Here is a 12076-nt window from a genome sequence, read left to right as displayed (position 1 = left end):
CTAAACAACACGTGTTCTTTTGGAATTTTCTAATTTTTTTTGAAAGACACAAACAGACGATTAGACTAGGGGTGCGAAATACCAGCAATATTAACAGCAACACGAATAAACATAGTGTCATCAAGTACATAAGCACGTTTACCTAAATCAGCAAGAGGAAAAAACAGGGGACACCCAGACGCGATATTCATTTCACTAACGGGACGCCTAAAACTATTCGACGTAGAATCGGGAATAAAACTATCGCTAACATCTACGCGGGGCTTATTAGCGGGCTGCTGATCGAGCAAAGTAAAAGTAACGCGCTGCTGAAATGGCCACGGAAGTAGTGCGTCATAGTCACCGCGCATGACAACGAAGAACAACGACAAGTGAGATGACTTACCAATACCGTCGCCGTTCAAATAAATGCGAGCGCACATCCTGTACCCCGTCGGCGCCGTGTAAAAAGGTGGACTGTAGATCGATAGACGTTTTCCGGCTATCGCTTCGCTTCTTCGTTTATTGAAATCCGTGATTTTCCAGCGTAATATCCCGTCGTACGAGGCGAGTTCGAGCGATACGAGGCGTACGTCGTGTTCGGCGAGAACGTCTTCTCTCACCTTCGTGCCGCGTTCGAATTGGAGAATTTTGTGCTCGTTCGACATCGATTTCGTTTGATTGACCACCTGTTTTTGTTCAAGTGCGCTAAGTCGGGCCAAACACGTGGACAAATCACGCTTGAGTTTTTCGATGTCGTTGCTCTGTCGTTGGAGAAGTTCCTCCTTTGTTTGGTTGGCTTTTTTGAGATGATCGACGGTTGATTGGAGCACTTCTATCTGACGATTTTTCTCAGATATATCCTCTTCTAAGGTACTCATCTGCTCCTTAATGTTCGTTTCTGTCTCGCTGGTGGTGGGAAACGACACGAGGCCGCCGCGAGGAGCGACGGTGGGGGTCAGAGAGGACGAAGCGGTCGTTAGGGAAGGGGTTGCGAATGACGAAGGGCCTTCAATCACTTTCGTTGCGGAATGGGTCTGCAATTGCTGATAGATGAGATAGAGATGATGGTCGTTACTTTCTTTATAATGTTCCTCCATTTCGTCAGATGTTCCCTGAGCAGGGAATTGACTTGCGATTATCTGCGAGTGCCCTTTCGTACCTGATATGAACATTCGTCGTATTTGCACTGCAGATGAGCTCTTGAGCATTCCTTTGTCTGATGAAAAGCCAGCTAAGAGCAGAATTAAGGTTAACGTCCAAAAAATGCGTGTCCCATAACATCTTACGTCTTTTCTCTTCACCGTCTCACCGCATTCGTTCGGACAAGATATCATCGCTTCCAAGCATTCATTATCTTTATGTTTCTGAGACAAACTTCAGGATGGATAGTGCGTAAGAGTGAGTGCGTACCCCTAGCGCCTTTACAATAATTTCTTGCCCACACAAATCACAGGATTCTAGTCTGAATTCGCATTCATCACTGACGTGTTTGGATAAGTCGCGTTGATTCAAAACCAGACCACAGCCTTTATTAGGACAAGACTGCTTCTGAAAATCGCAGCGTTCAAGATGAGCCTGGGATAAAGTAGTTCCGCTGCAGAAATATATAGTTTATATTTTCTTACGTTGTATTGATTTAGAGGTCCTTTCCAAGGACAGCCATCTTCTTCACTCTTCGAGCAGTTTTTGCATTTAACGCGTAAAGACAAGACTTCTCGTCGGCAAAAGTTATCAGGGAAAATCTATAGTTGCAAAATGTTACTCTCTGGCTGGCTATATATATCAATTAATTGCGTAAGCCAACCTCATCATCACTAATAATTTCAGTATCTATAGGACATTTCAATCTCTGCTTATTTCTGAAAGCGCTGGTTTAGCCTGATTTTTGAAACCAAAATTGCTTACTTTAGACGGTGTTTTATACAAGAAGCGCAAAAGCGATGACCACATGCTGTTTGATAAGGCTCTCGTAGAGCCAAAGAACAGAGTGGGCATTCGTGTTTCGACTCGAGAGGTGGATCAAACTCAACGTTATATCCACCAGTGCTACCAGTAACGTGATCCATACCAATGATACCAGCAAAGTACTGAACAAACTACACGCAGCATTTTCGCTAATGTTTCAATGCGTTCAGAATGTCTGCACCTCGTCTTCTCATGTATGTGTAGAGGACTTGACGCCAGCCAGATAGATAGGGGACCCCAAAGCTGTTTCGGTCGGCTCAGCGCGCCTTAAGCGATGCGAACGTCTTATTGACGAAGCAAAGTCGGCCAAAACCAGTCGATGCAGGAAGTTCACTAGACCAGCCTCTACGGGATAACCGGAACTAGAACTTGAAACACGTACCAGTGCACTTCTCAGTCGAACTTGACTAATAGGGACTCACTCTGCGACACACAGACAGAACGCTTCCTTCGTGCTTTGTACAGTACCCGCGCGCGCAGCTCCCGCGCGCGCGAACTATGCGTCGTGTACGCGTGTGCGTGAGTGTGCGTGCGGGAGCGCGCGGGGGAGCTGCGTGCGGGGGGTAAGCCATAAGGCGCCAAAAAGTCGCGCCAAGTGCGTCAGCGCCTGCGTCAACGCGGTTAAGAGTTCATAACCAGAGATAACATTACTAAAGAGCATCTATGCTTATTGTAGCGATCTGTTCTTCTGTCCGTTCCCTGACAGTTTGATTCAAGACGGCAAAAATGTCTTTGCAACCTTGAATCGCTGTGTCTGTGATTCCTTCCAAATGATCAATGTGTGTGCGAGAGTTCATCTTGATTAGAAGTCAATATAACGATAGAGTCTCGTTTGGCTGCTACTGTATTATCCTTACATGGCATAATAAGACTTTTTCTGATCGTGGAAATATTGCAAGAGAAAAGTCAGGACCTCGTGCATTTTCTTCCAAATAGTTAATGTCTAAAACCCCATGACAAGCTTAACTTTCAATAACCTCCAAAACTTACCAACTATAGGAGTTTCGTCAATGCAGCTTGCAGTGCAGGCGCAAACAAAGTCCCTCATGGCAATACCAGCGTCAATGAGAGCCAAAGCAGCGGCGTTGATACTCGCACACAAATTGCCTTGGAACTCAGATTACATGCACTAGCTCCTCATATATTTTACACCACTAACCGCCATCTGATTGCAATACTTGAACATATATATCTATTTGGGATCGAGGTGCAAGCTCGGTCATGACAGCCCTCTCAAACACCTCTCGAATCATTCGCGATATCTCTAGAGACCGTCTAAAGACCAAGTCAACGATCCATTAATTAATTAATTAATTAAATATTTTGCCTGTCTCTTATTCGGCTCTTTCGTTCGCTCGTTGCGAACGTTGCAACGCTGTACTGAGTGTTCAAAATGGCGCGATCGTGCACTGCTTTACTCTTGTACGTCGCCTAATAGATACAAAAGGTAGGCTAATGAATCAATCGGATTTTGTATTATTTAGCTCTATTCTCCTATCTACCTCGTGAGGACCGTGGACTGTAGCCAGTGCCTTTGTGTTTCCTTGTTCGACGTACGCCGATCCGTCGGCCTTGTCGATTATTCCCATTTTGCACTCGATTTTGCGAATTTCGCAAGGACGACGTCCATCGATGCGTAAGCCTTTATCAATAGGTCAAACGTTGGGATGGGAAAAGAGCCGCGATCACCTTCAGGAGAGAGAAATTCCATGTTTTGACGCGCGCTAACGCAAGTGGATCGAATCAAAATGGCGATGCAGCGAATGAAGAACATGGCCCAGAGCAAACTTCTGGCCATGGCCGAGTCTCTGACTCCTATACTAAAAGTCGGTTTTGTGCAAAATTGCTAGACCTAACAGAAAAACTGTCGCAGGACTCGAAATTCAAAGAAACCGGAAGACTTACTCCCGACGAGGTGAGAAGACAGGGAAATACTAAACGCATTCTTCATTTCTGACTAGTTTGTCGTGGCTGGCGATCATATCGTTCACCATTGTCCTACTTGGAGCTGGCAAGAGCAAAAACGAAACTTAGCAGGCTTCCTAGTCAATTTCATTTTTCTTGAGGTCTGCTGGGGATGAGTCGAAGGCCCGATCATATCTGCCTAAGGATAAGCAATTTCTTGTAACCAAAAATGGTGCGAATATGAATTTTGTGTACTCCGAATGAGATTCTCCCTGTCTAGTTCCTTGCTACAAACGTTGCAAGCAGATGGAGTCCATGGAAGGTGTCAAGGAAACGGTGATTCACGAGGAGGATGGAGACGGCGGTTGGGTTGACACAGAACTTCAAGGTAATTCTAAATTTTCAATTAACACCTACCTATGTATATGTATAGGCGTGGGAGTTGTGCAAGACAAAGTAGCAGAGATGTCGCTAGAAGGAAAGGTAGGGCGAAATCCTGAAGGAGGACGGAATAGTCAATTGGTTATTTTTTTTGAGTGCAGTCGGATGTAGCACCTGGCAAACCTCTGCCTGTTGCTACTGAAGATGACGATGACGATGACGATGACGATGAGGCAGCTGATATGGAAGGTAAATCGTCCCCCTGACAATCTGTGAGAGCGAGACTGGCTTGTCTCTCCTAGAATACGAAGAAAAAGGGCTTGGTGAAATCGAACAGGATAGCGTAGGAACTTGCACCGTTTATAGTCGTTATATCTGATTTCTCTTTCTCGTTTTAGGCTACTCTTGAGCCTCAATCATCGGCCGCAGCTTCAGCTGCAGAACTAGCCGACGGCTTAGTGCAAACAAGAACGTACGATCTGAACATCACCTATGATAAATATTATCAGACGCCAAGGCTTTGGCTCTTTGGATATAAAGAGGTGAGTAGCAAAACCGCGGTACTGTAGCACCTAGACGTTTTTCCACAGAACGGAGAACCTCTTCATCACAAAAAAATGCTCGAAGACATAAGCCAGGTAAAAACTAGTCACACGAAGCAGTAAATGTTTTTGAATTTTGGATCTTAGGACCACGCTAATAAGACTGTCACTATGGAGGCTCATCCTCACATTCCAGGACCCCCGAGAGCGTCAATCCACCCGTGCAAGTAAACCAAAAATTACATGCATCATGCAAATTAATTAATACACGGGTGTTTTCACGTGTAGACATGCTGAAGTCATGAAAAAAATCATTGCAACGGTGGCTGAAGGCGGCGGGGAGCTCGGCGTTCACATGTAAGGGGAAAGTCTATTTTAAATAAAAGGAAGGAGACTTCTGTTTTGTCTAGGTACCTTCTCGTTTTTCTCAAGTTTGTGCAAGCTGTCATACCTACTATTGAGTACGACTACACACGACAGTTTGCTATGTGAACCTGAGTGCTGTGCTAGCGTGCATGCATATTTTATAGCTGCTTCGTGTGCGATCACTGATTGTGTCTCAGCATATGCAGGCTACGTACCCCTAGTCTTTAGGCGGGTTCTATTACGTGGTGCACTTTACCTCTTTTTTCTGACGTGAATTTCATGAGTGTATTGATAACGTCAAGCCGGACTCGGAGACGCTCTGCGCAACTGGAATTTTCAACTGCTATGCTTCATCTACTCTTCTTCCAGCCTTTCTTCTCAGTCCCTGAAAAAATAGCGCTAAACATTTGCATAATCTTATTATTCACAATAATGAGCACGACAAAATAGATACATATGCTATTGTGTGCTTGTGCCATTAAATTTCAATGCAATGCTACTCGTCTTTGCTGAAAATCGAGATGCCGTATGCACTTTCTGGCCGGCTCGCCTTTGCCATTCCGTTCTTATCGTTCCCGACACACTCACTTTTTCTGTCGGGAAAACGGCGAGCAGATACTTGCTGGACAGCTCCGAAATGGTCTTAAAAGTCGAGTCGGGCCTTGCGAGTCTTCAAAACTCATTTAGATCCGCGAGCGACAAACAAAAAACACACAAACCTCATATAAAGAATGGCCTTCCATTCCCTCCGCTTTTCTTTCTCTACCGTCGGAGTTTTAAACTTCAATCGCATGACACCGTGCCATATCACTGCAAAAGAGATAAACTATCTACACCGAGATTAGGCAAAGGCAATGTGGGCAAAGGCAATGTGGGGATGAAAAGATGAAAATTAGAGTCTCTTTTCAATATAAAGGTACCTTTCGCTCGTTTTGTCTGTAAGATTTCTTCAAGAAGAACATCAGAATCATGACAATCGGTTTCTACACTGATCTTACCATTCCGCTCTCCATTTTGTAGTTCCCCTAAAAAGATACGATAATTAGAAATTTGTACAATGATTGGTCAGTACACAACAGTTATGCAAGAAGTACTAATTTACGTAAACTCTATAGTAACGTCTTTCGTCTAATTTTTGGAACTGCCTTTTAGCTTTACGTTAATGCAATCTATTTTACATCTATCTACTACACTACGCAGAAAAAATGAGAAACAAACGGAACAGACTACGTAACAGCTTAGCCATTTTACACTTACCTAATGCTTCGTCATCCAAGTCGTCAGCTAGAAGAAAAACGACGTCAAAATTATACATCACCGACTTTCGCTGATTTTACCTCCAACGGCTATGAAGAAAACGGTTAGAAATAAATTAAAACGTGATCACATTAATTAAATGTTACCTTCCCATTGCTCGAGTCCGAAATCGTCAATACACGTAGAGGGATCTTGAAAGCAGAAAGTGAAAAAGCTGAAATAACGCTAAATTGAAAGTTTACCGATATTCAGACAAACGTCAAGAAATTTCTGCACAAATAGATTCAAATCTTGAAATTGTGTAAAAGAGTTTAGAATTTAGAATCGTGCTCAACTGAAAGTTTACCAAAATGACCGCGACGTAACACGATCTCCATTGGTTTAATCGCGGGCTCCGACTTATCGACGAGCCTGGACCCTTCTAGCTCGTCCTCTTGTTCCCGTTCTTGAAATAAAAAAATAGCGCTCATATTGATGCTGAATTGAAATTTACCGATTGTTTCTTCGGCCACAGTGAAAGATTGCTCAGGGACAGATCGATTTAAATCTTGAAATTGTGTAAAAGAGTTTAGAATTTAGAATCGTGCTCAACTGAAAGTTACCCAAATCACCGTCACGTATCTCGACGTTCCAATCGGGCTCCGACGTATCGACGAGGATGGACCCTTGCTCGTCCTCTTGTTCCCGTTCTTGAAATAAAAAAATAGCGCTCATATTGATGCTGAATTGAAATTTACCGATTGTTTCTTCGGTGACAGTGAAAGATTGCTCAGGGACAGATCGGTTTAAATCTTGAAATTGTGTAAAAGAGTTTAGAAACTTAAAAACCGTGTTCAACTGAAAGTTTACCCAAATCTGTTTCACGAATCGCAGTCTCTAATATCGCAACGGCGACAGCCGCTTGCTCGTCCGATTGTTCCCGTTCTTTTAAAATAAAACATAGAGCCCATATTATTGACAAGTGTTTTAAAATTAAATCATGCTGAATTGAAAAGTATACCAGCTTCTGGTGTCGATTGGGTGAGCCGGCGGAGTTCGCTTCGAAGGTCGTCTACTAAAGAAACACTCATATAATAAAGTTATAAATTATGCTGAATTGAAAAAGCTGGTATACCGGCTTTTCGGTCTCGCCTCCGTTCAGCGATGACCTGGTTGAGTTGGTCTGAAAGGAGGCGAACCTCGCTTCGAAGGTCGTCCGCGCTTTTCAAGTCTTGAAAAAAACTCATATAAAGTTTTAAATCATGCTGAATTGAAAAAGCTGGTGTACCGGCTTCTCGTTCGGCTTCTCGTTCGGCGTTGACACGTTTCAGTTTGTCCGAAAGACGCCGGACGTCGCCCTGATGATCGTCCGCGCTTTTCAAATCTTGATAAATCATGCTGAAGTAAAAAGCTGGTGTACCGGCTTCTCGTTCGGCGTTGACACGTTTCAGTTCGTCCGAAAGACGGCGGACCTCGCCCTCTGCGACTTTCAAATCTTGAAAAAAACGCATATAAAATTTAAATTATGCTGAATTAAAAAGCTGGTGTACCGGCTTCTCGTTCAGCGTTGACACGTTTCAGTTCGTCCGAAAGACGGCGGACGTCGCCCTTAGGATCGTTCGCGCTTTTCAAATCTTGAATCTCTTCAGCCATCCTCTCGATCTCTTCATCCTACTCCTTTAATTCTTCGATTCTAATTTCATAATTAAAATGGCATTTTAATTGTCACAATGTATATATCCCACCTTGATTTCAATTGCATTTCTTTTGAACTCGCGCCTTGTATCAATTTATCGTGTCGCGCCGACAATTTTTCCAATTCCTCTTTGATTTTCTCTTTTTCCGATAGAAGATCCAAGCTTTTCTTCCTAGCATCATACACCACCATCATGTATATCTGTTGGATCTCGGTATTGATTTTTGATTACTCTGACTTCTTCAATTCCAGTCTCAAGGCATTGTTTTCCTCTTCCAATTTTCTTAGAGCAAGCGTATCATACAATTAGCTTCAAATACACGAGTCAATCACCTTCTCATTTCCTTCTGTACTGTGGCCTGATCAACATTGAGGGAGGAGAAGAGAGAATAAATTTTTCATTAATTAAAACTTTATTAATTTATAACTTGCCTTACGTAGAATCTCAGCAAAATCGGCACTATCCATACTGCGTAACGCGTTCCACGGCGTGCCCGTCGACGACGCTTCAAACGCTTCGACGCGAAACTGTCGCAGGAAGTGTTCCGCTTGCCATTGAACGGTCGCGTGGAGAAGACGAATTTGCTCGTCGTCGAGCCTATAGCCGAGGAGCAACCGTTCCACGATTTCGCACGACGTGTCCATTCGCTTGATGTATTCGTCGGTCATGCAGTCGGGTCGAAGACAAGCGCAATTCGACAAATACGTATCGACGTGGTCGCGATTCAACAACAAGCCGGCGAACGTGATACAGAGTATCGCTTGAAGATTTTGAGCGTGGAACCAAATCTGCTTGAGTCGCGGATCGACGTCGAGCGTGGACATGATCTCTTTGATCATTTCATCGCCCGTTTTGCGGAACTTGCCGCCGATTTCGTTGCGTTGGAATTGACTGAGCGTTCCCTGGATTAGGGTGACGATGTCCTTTGTCAGATCGTCCCATAGGGCGCGCGTCGCCGACTGGTCGTCGCCGAAAATGCCGAGATGCTGAGCAGCTGAGTTGATGGCGATCATGCTGGATTGGATGTCGGTGGAGGTCGCGGAGAGGAGATGGGAGAACGAGAGGAGGGTGATGGTGAGTAGTTGAATTCGAATGTAGTAGTGGTATGCCATGTAGGCAATGAGAGCTGATCGGGGAGCTAAAATCATTGGATTAGTGGTGTTAATTACATTTAATTAATTAATTAATTATTGGGACCCCTTTCTACTTACTTGTGCTGGACACTGGCACAAGACTTGCCGGATCGCTCTTTGCCACTGTTAGACCCTCCAATGCCAATTCGCATAGCGAAATAATGGCTGCTCGATTTGAATCAAAGTCGCTCAAAACGAGCGAGTGAACCTATAGAAAGATTTGACGCGTCGATGACGTCAATGGGAAGGGGCGTAACGGTACCTGTTCGTCGAATCCGACGTGCACGAGAAGTTTTCTCGCTTCTTCGCTTTGAGAAGCCAACGCGGAGAAGTTTTTGTCGGCTTCAGAAGAGAAAGTCAACAAAAACTAGGAACTCTCTCGTACGTCGCCGCTTTACTTTTGTTCAGGCTGCGATATTGAAGAGCCCCGCCCGATTCGATCAGTCGCGAGAGGTTGACGTGCACGAACGTCAAGTAGCGCACGTACGAATTGCTTGACGTTCTCCTTTTTAGAGCCCCCTTTATGCACGATAAGTTCCTATGTGCAAGTCTAGTACGCAGTCATTTCTCTAGTACCAGTGCATCTCTTAGTAGCTCCTTCGGCGCTGAATGCGTTCGTTCTTCTTGTTCATTCATCGACCGCACGCGAATGGCGCGGACGTCATCGAAATCGGTCTCGATCGACGTTTTCGTTCGCAATCGGGCTTCGCTGGCTGCATGTTCAGGCAGAGACATCGAGCACGGAACCGAAGGAGAATATACGGGTCGAAGTATACTCCCCCGCTCCTGGACGAACGTACGACGCGTGGTCAAACAGAGGCGACGGGGAGCTCACATATATGTAAGGGAAGAATGTCTTTCAATTTAGAAGAGAAGAAGACGACGGCGCCTTTTCGTTTTTCTGCAGTTCAGCTTACCTGCTAGTGAGTATGACGACATGCAGTTTGCTACGTCAATGCTGTGCCGTACTAATCTTAAAAACATCTGTGTACCCTATAGTGATACCCCAACCACAATTTCAACTATCACAGGCTTGGAGGCGTACCTGTATCTTTTTGTCTCGGTACCTGAGTACCGAGACATAGTTTTTGGGATGTAAAAAATTACTAACGGGCGTACCGGAAAAGTGGTGGGTAGTAGGCTCTCGCGACTGGGTCCCTCAGGTGTCCGATACATTGTAGTTGTGCACCTGGGTATTTGTTAAGGTCCTTCTCTTTTCGTTTCGGAGAAATTTGGGTCTATTCGTGAAACAGGATGTGACGTCACAGAAGTTTGGAATGCTGCGGTCAGAACGGATGGTGTCATGTTTTTCGGTACACCCGTTGTGACAATGCGCTTACCTTTCGGTTTTTTCAAGGTCGTGCCGATGTGCACTTACCGTTTGCGGCGTTCAGTTTGTTGTTCCGGAGCTTGGGCAAAGTGGTGAAAACTGACATAAGAAATATGTAAGGGATATGTGCCCGTGTCTGTCGGGCTTGGTTAGGTACTGATCGCTCTTCATCATTTAATTCTATACGGGCGGGCCTGGGAGATGGTTGTGTCCGTCGCTGCAGCAGTTGAAGCGACGCTAAGGAGCTCAGCATTGTGACTCGCTGAAATGAGCGATGTGAATGAGGTGCGTGCGGTATTTTGTCTAGACGTGGTAGGGAGGCGTGACGGTATCAATTTTGAGATCGATTACCACCACCATTTCTCGTGGGAGCGTGGTGAGTAGCCTAAACACTCACCATGGTACACTGTACCAGTCAAAATAAGCGAAGCGCCTCTCTACCGTAGTCAAAATACCACGCGCCTCATTTGCCGCTCATTCAGAGTAAGCTAGTCACGCATGCTGTACTGCTTATCATAGCCTCTGCTGCTGCAGAAATGAACGCGCCGGCATCGCCCATGATAGAATTTTTGAGCAACCTGAAGTACCTAACCAACCAAGCCCTCGACAGACACAAAAATCTCTGCCATATACATTCTTTCAGTTGCCGCCACTTCGCCCATGCCCTAGAAAGAACCCAATGCTGCAAACGATAAGCGCATAAGAACTGAAAGGTATAGTTCCAAACGTCTGTGACATTTTTGAAAAGAGCGAGCCCGGCCCTAACAATCACCAAGGACACAACAACGCCATGCATGGCTTCCCCTAGCTGTCGCTCGCAACTGTTAGCCTCCGAATGCAAAAGCTAGCTGACCAAACGCAAAAGAGGGCAGTGCTAGCGACAGGTTGACACACGGAGTTTTAGTGGGGTCCCAGGACCCTGAAGGGAGTCGATCAAGGGGAACGCTTAGCTTAGGTGTGAAAGTTGGAGGGCAGGCGGCAAATCTACAACCACTGCTGGACCCGAATTTTTCCCGTGCATGTGCGCGTAATTACCATTCGGTTCTTTCCAGCGTTTATTTATTATATTACAGGAGAGAAGAGTTGGCCAGTCCCTTATAATTTTTCTGTAATTTATTACAGGAAAGAACAGTTGGCCAGTCCCTTGTAATTTTCTTACAGGAAAGAACAGTTGGCCAGTCCCTTGTAATTTCACTGTAATTTATTACACTAGAGAACAGTTGGCCAGTCCCTTGTAATTTTTCTGTAATTTATTACTGGAGAGAACAGTTGGCCAGTCCCTTGTAATTTCACTGTAAATTATTACAGGAGAGAACAGTTGGCCAGCCCCTTGTAATTTCACAGTAATTTATTACACTAGAGAACAGTTGGCCAGTCCCTTGTAATTTTCCTCTAATTTATTACAGGAGAGAACAGTTGGCCAGTCCCTTGTAATTTTTCTGTAAATTATTACAGGAAAGAACAATTGGCCAGTCCCTTGTAATTTCACTGTAATTTATTACACTAGAGAACAGTTGGCCAGTCCCTTGTAATTTTTCT

At 44.8% G+C, this 12076-nt stretch overlaps 3 protein-coding genes and 1 long non-coding RNA gene across 5 annotated transcripts; 1 reads left to right on the top strand and 3 right to left on the bottom strand.

Annotated features, from left to right (window-relative positions):
• Positions 1 to 14: 14 nt before the first annotated feature.
• On the bottom strand, positions 15 to 2453 carry LOC136195168 (TNF receptor-associated factor 3-like). The gene is made up of 9 exons (XM_065984436.1): positions 2330 to 2453; positions 2129 to 2280; positions 1888 to 2078; positions 1787 to 1841; positions 1608 to 1724; positions 1393 to 1557; positions 1269 to 1346; positions 1142 to 1213; positions 15 to 1094 (listed from the first exon to the last, which is right to left on the bottom strand). Exons 3-9 carry the CDS (start codon positions 2046 to 2048, stop codon positions 66 to 68), a joined length of 1677 nt encoding a protein of 558 aa, XP_065840508.1. The 5' UTR covers positions 2049 to 2078; positions 2129 to 2280; positions 2330 to 2453; the 3' UTR covers positions 15 to 65.
• Positions 2454 to 2597: 144 nt separating this feature from the next.
• Positions 2598 to 3536, bottom strand: LOC136195497 (exosome complex component RRP41-like). The gene is made up of 6 exons (XM_065984822.1): positions 3450 to 3536; positions 3275 to 3378; positions 3107 to 3222; positions 2938 to 3054; positions 2805 to 2890; positions 2598 to 2744 (listed from the first exon to the last, which is right to left on the bottom strand). The coding sequence occupies exons 1-6, from the start codon at positions 3534 to 3536 to the stop codon at positions 2598 to 2600; spliced, it is 657 nt and encodes a 218-aa protein (XP_065840894.1).
• Positions 3537 to 3652: 116 nt separating this feature from the next.
• Positions 3653 to 5333, top strand: LOC136195169 (ubiquitin-like-conjugating enzyme ATG3). 2 transcript variants are annotated; one of them, XM_065984438.1, is made up of 13 exons: positions 3653 to 3773; positions 3821 to 3862; positions 3909 to 3958; positions 4014 to 4084; positions 4133 to 4240; positions 4286 to 4335; positions 4395 to 4482; positions 4536 to 4576; positions 4632 to 4775; positions 4824 to 4871; positions 4923 to 5002; positions 5064 to 5132; positions 5186 to 5333. In XM_065984438.1, exons 1-13 carry the CDS (start codon positions 3696 to 3698, stop codon positions 5265 to 5267), a joined length of 951 nt encoding a protein of 316 aa, XP_065840510.1. In that variant the 5' UTR covers positions 3653 to 3695; the 3' UTR covers positions 5268 to 5333. The 2 variants fall into 2 exon arrangements, with proteins under 2 accessions (XP_065840510.1, XP_065840509.1); XM_065984437.1 differs by having other exon boundaries at positions 4133 to 4335.
• A 4950-nt stretch (positions 5334 to 10283) lies between these two features.
• LOC136195067 (uncharacterized) lies at positions 10284 to 10742 on the bottom strand. The gene is made up of 3 exons (XR_010671771.1): positions 10695 to 10742; positions 10548 to 10636; positions 10284 to 10487 (listed from the first exon to the last, which is right to left on the bottom strand). It is a non-coding gene; the product is annotated as an uncharacterized lncRNA (long non-coding RNA).
• Positions 10743 to 12076: the final 1334 nt, after the last annotated feature.

The sequence above is a fragment of the Oscarella lobularis genome, chromosome 14 (genome assembly GCF_947507565.1).
Source record: "Oscarella lobularis chromosome 14, ooOscLobu1.1, whole genome shotgun sequence".
Taxonomy (NCBI): Eukaryota; Metazoa; Porifera; class Homoscleromorpha; order Homosclerophorida; family Oscarellidae; genus Oscarella; species Oscarella lobularis.
The sequence above is the reverse complement of the archived record's forward strand: the minus strand, read 5'-3'. Positions and strand labels throughout refer to the sequence as shown.

What these genes read in the sequence shown, in the direction of transcription:
- LOC136195169 (XM_065984437.1), top strand. Translation starts at nt 3,696, where the DNA reads ATGGCGATGCAGCGAATGAAGAACATGGCCCAGAGCAAACTTCTGGCC. An exon ending in GAAGACTTACTCCCGACGAG is followed by an intron (nt 3,863 to 3,908) that starts GTGAGAAGACAG and finishes ATTTCTGACTAG; the next exon opens with TTTGTCGTGGCTGGCGATCA. An exon ending in GGGGAGCTCGGCGTTCACAT is followed by an intron (nt 5,133 to 5,185) that starts GTAAGGGGAAAG and finishes TGTTTTGTCTAG; the next exon opens with GTACCTTCTCGTTTTTCTCA.
- LOC136195497 (XM_065984822.1), bottom strand. Translation starts at nt 3,536, where the DNA reads ATGGGAATAATCGACAAGGCCGACGGATCGGCGTACGTCGAACAAGGA. An exon ending in CAGTCCACGGTCCTCACGAG is followed by an intron (nt 3,379 to 3,449) that starts GTAGATAGGAGA and finishes TGTATCTATTAG; the next exon opens with GCGACGTACAAGAGTAAAGC. An exon ending in AAAAAGTCTTATTATGCCAT is followed by an intron (nt 2,745 to 2,804) that starts GTAAGGATAATA and finishes CTTCTAATCAAG; the next exon opens with ATGAACTCTCGCACACACAT.
- LOC136195168 (XM_065984436.1), bottom strand. Translation starts at nt 2,048, where the DNA reads ATGGATCACGTTACTGGTAGCACTGGTGGATATAACGTTGAGTTTGAT. An exon ending in AAATTATTAGTGATGATGAG is followed by an intron (nt 1,725 to 1,786) that starts GTTGGCTTACGC and finishes TTGCAACTATAG; the next exon opens with ATTTTCCCTGATAACTTTTG. An exon ending in GACCTCTAAATCAATACAAC is followed by an intron (nt 1,558 to 1,607) that starts GTAAGAAAATAT and finishes ACTTTATCCCAG; the next exon opens with GCTCATCTTGAACGCTGCGA.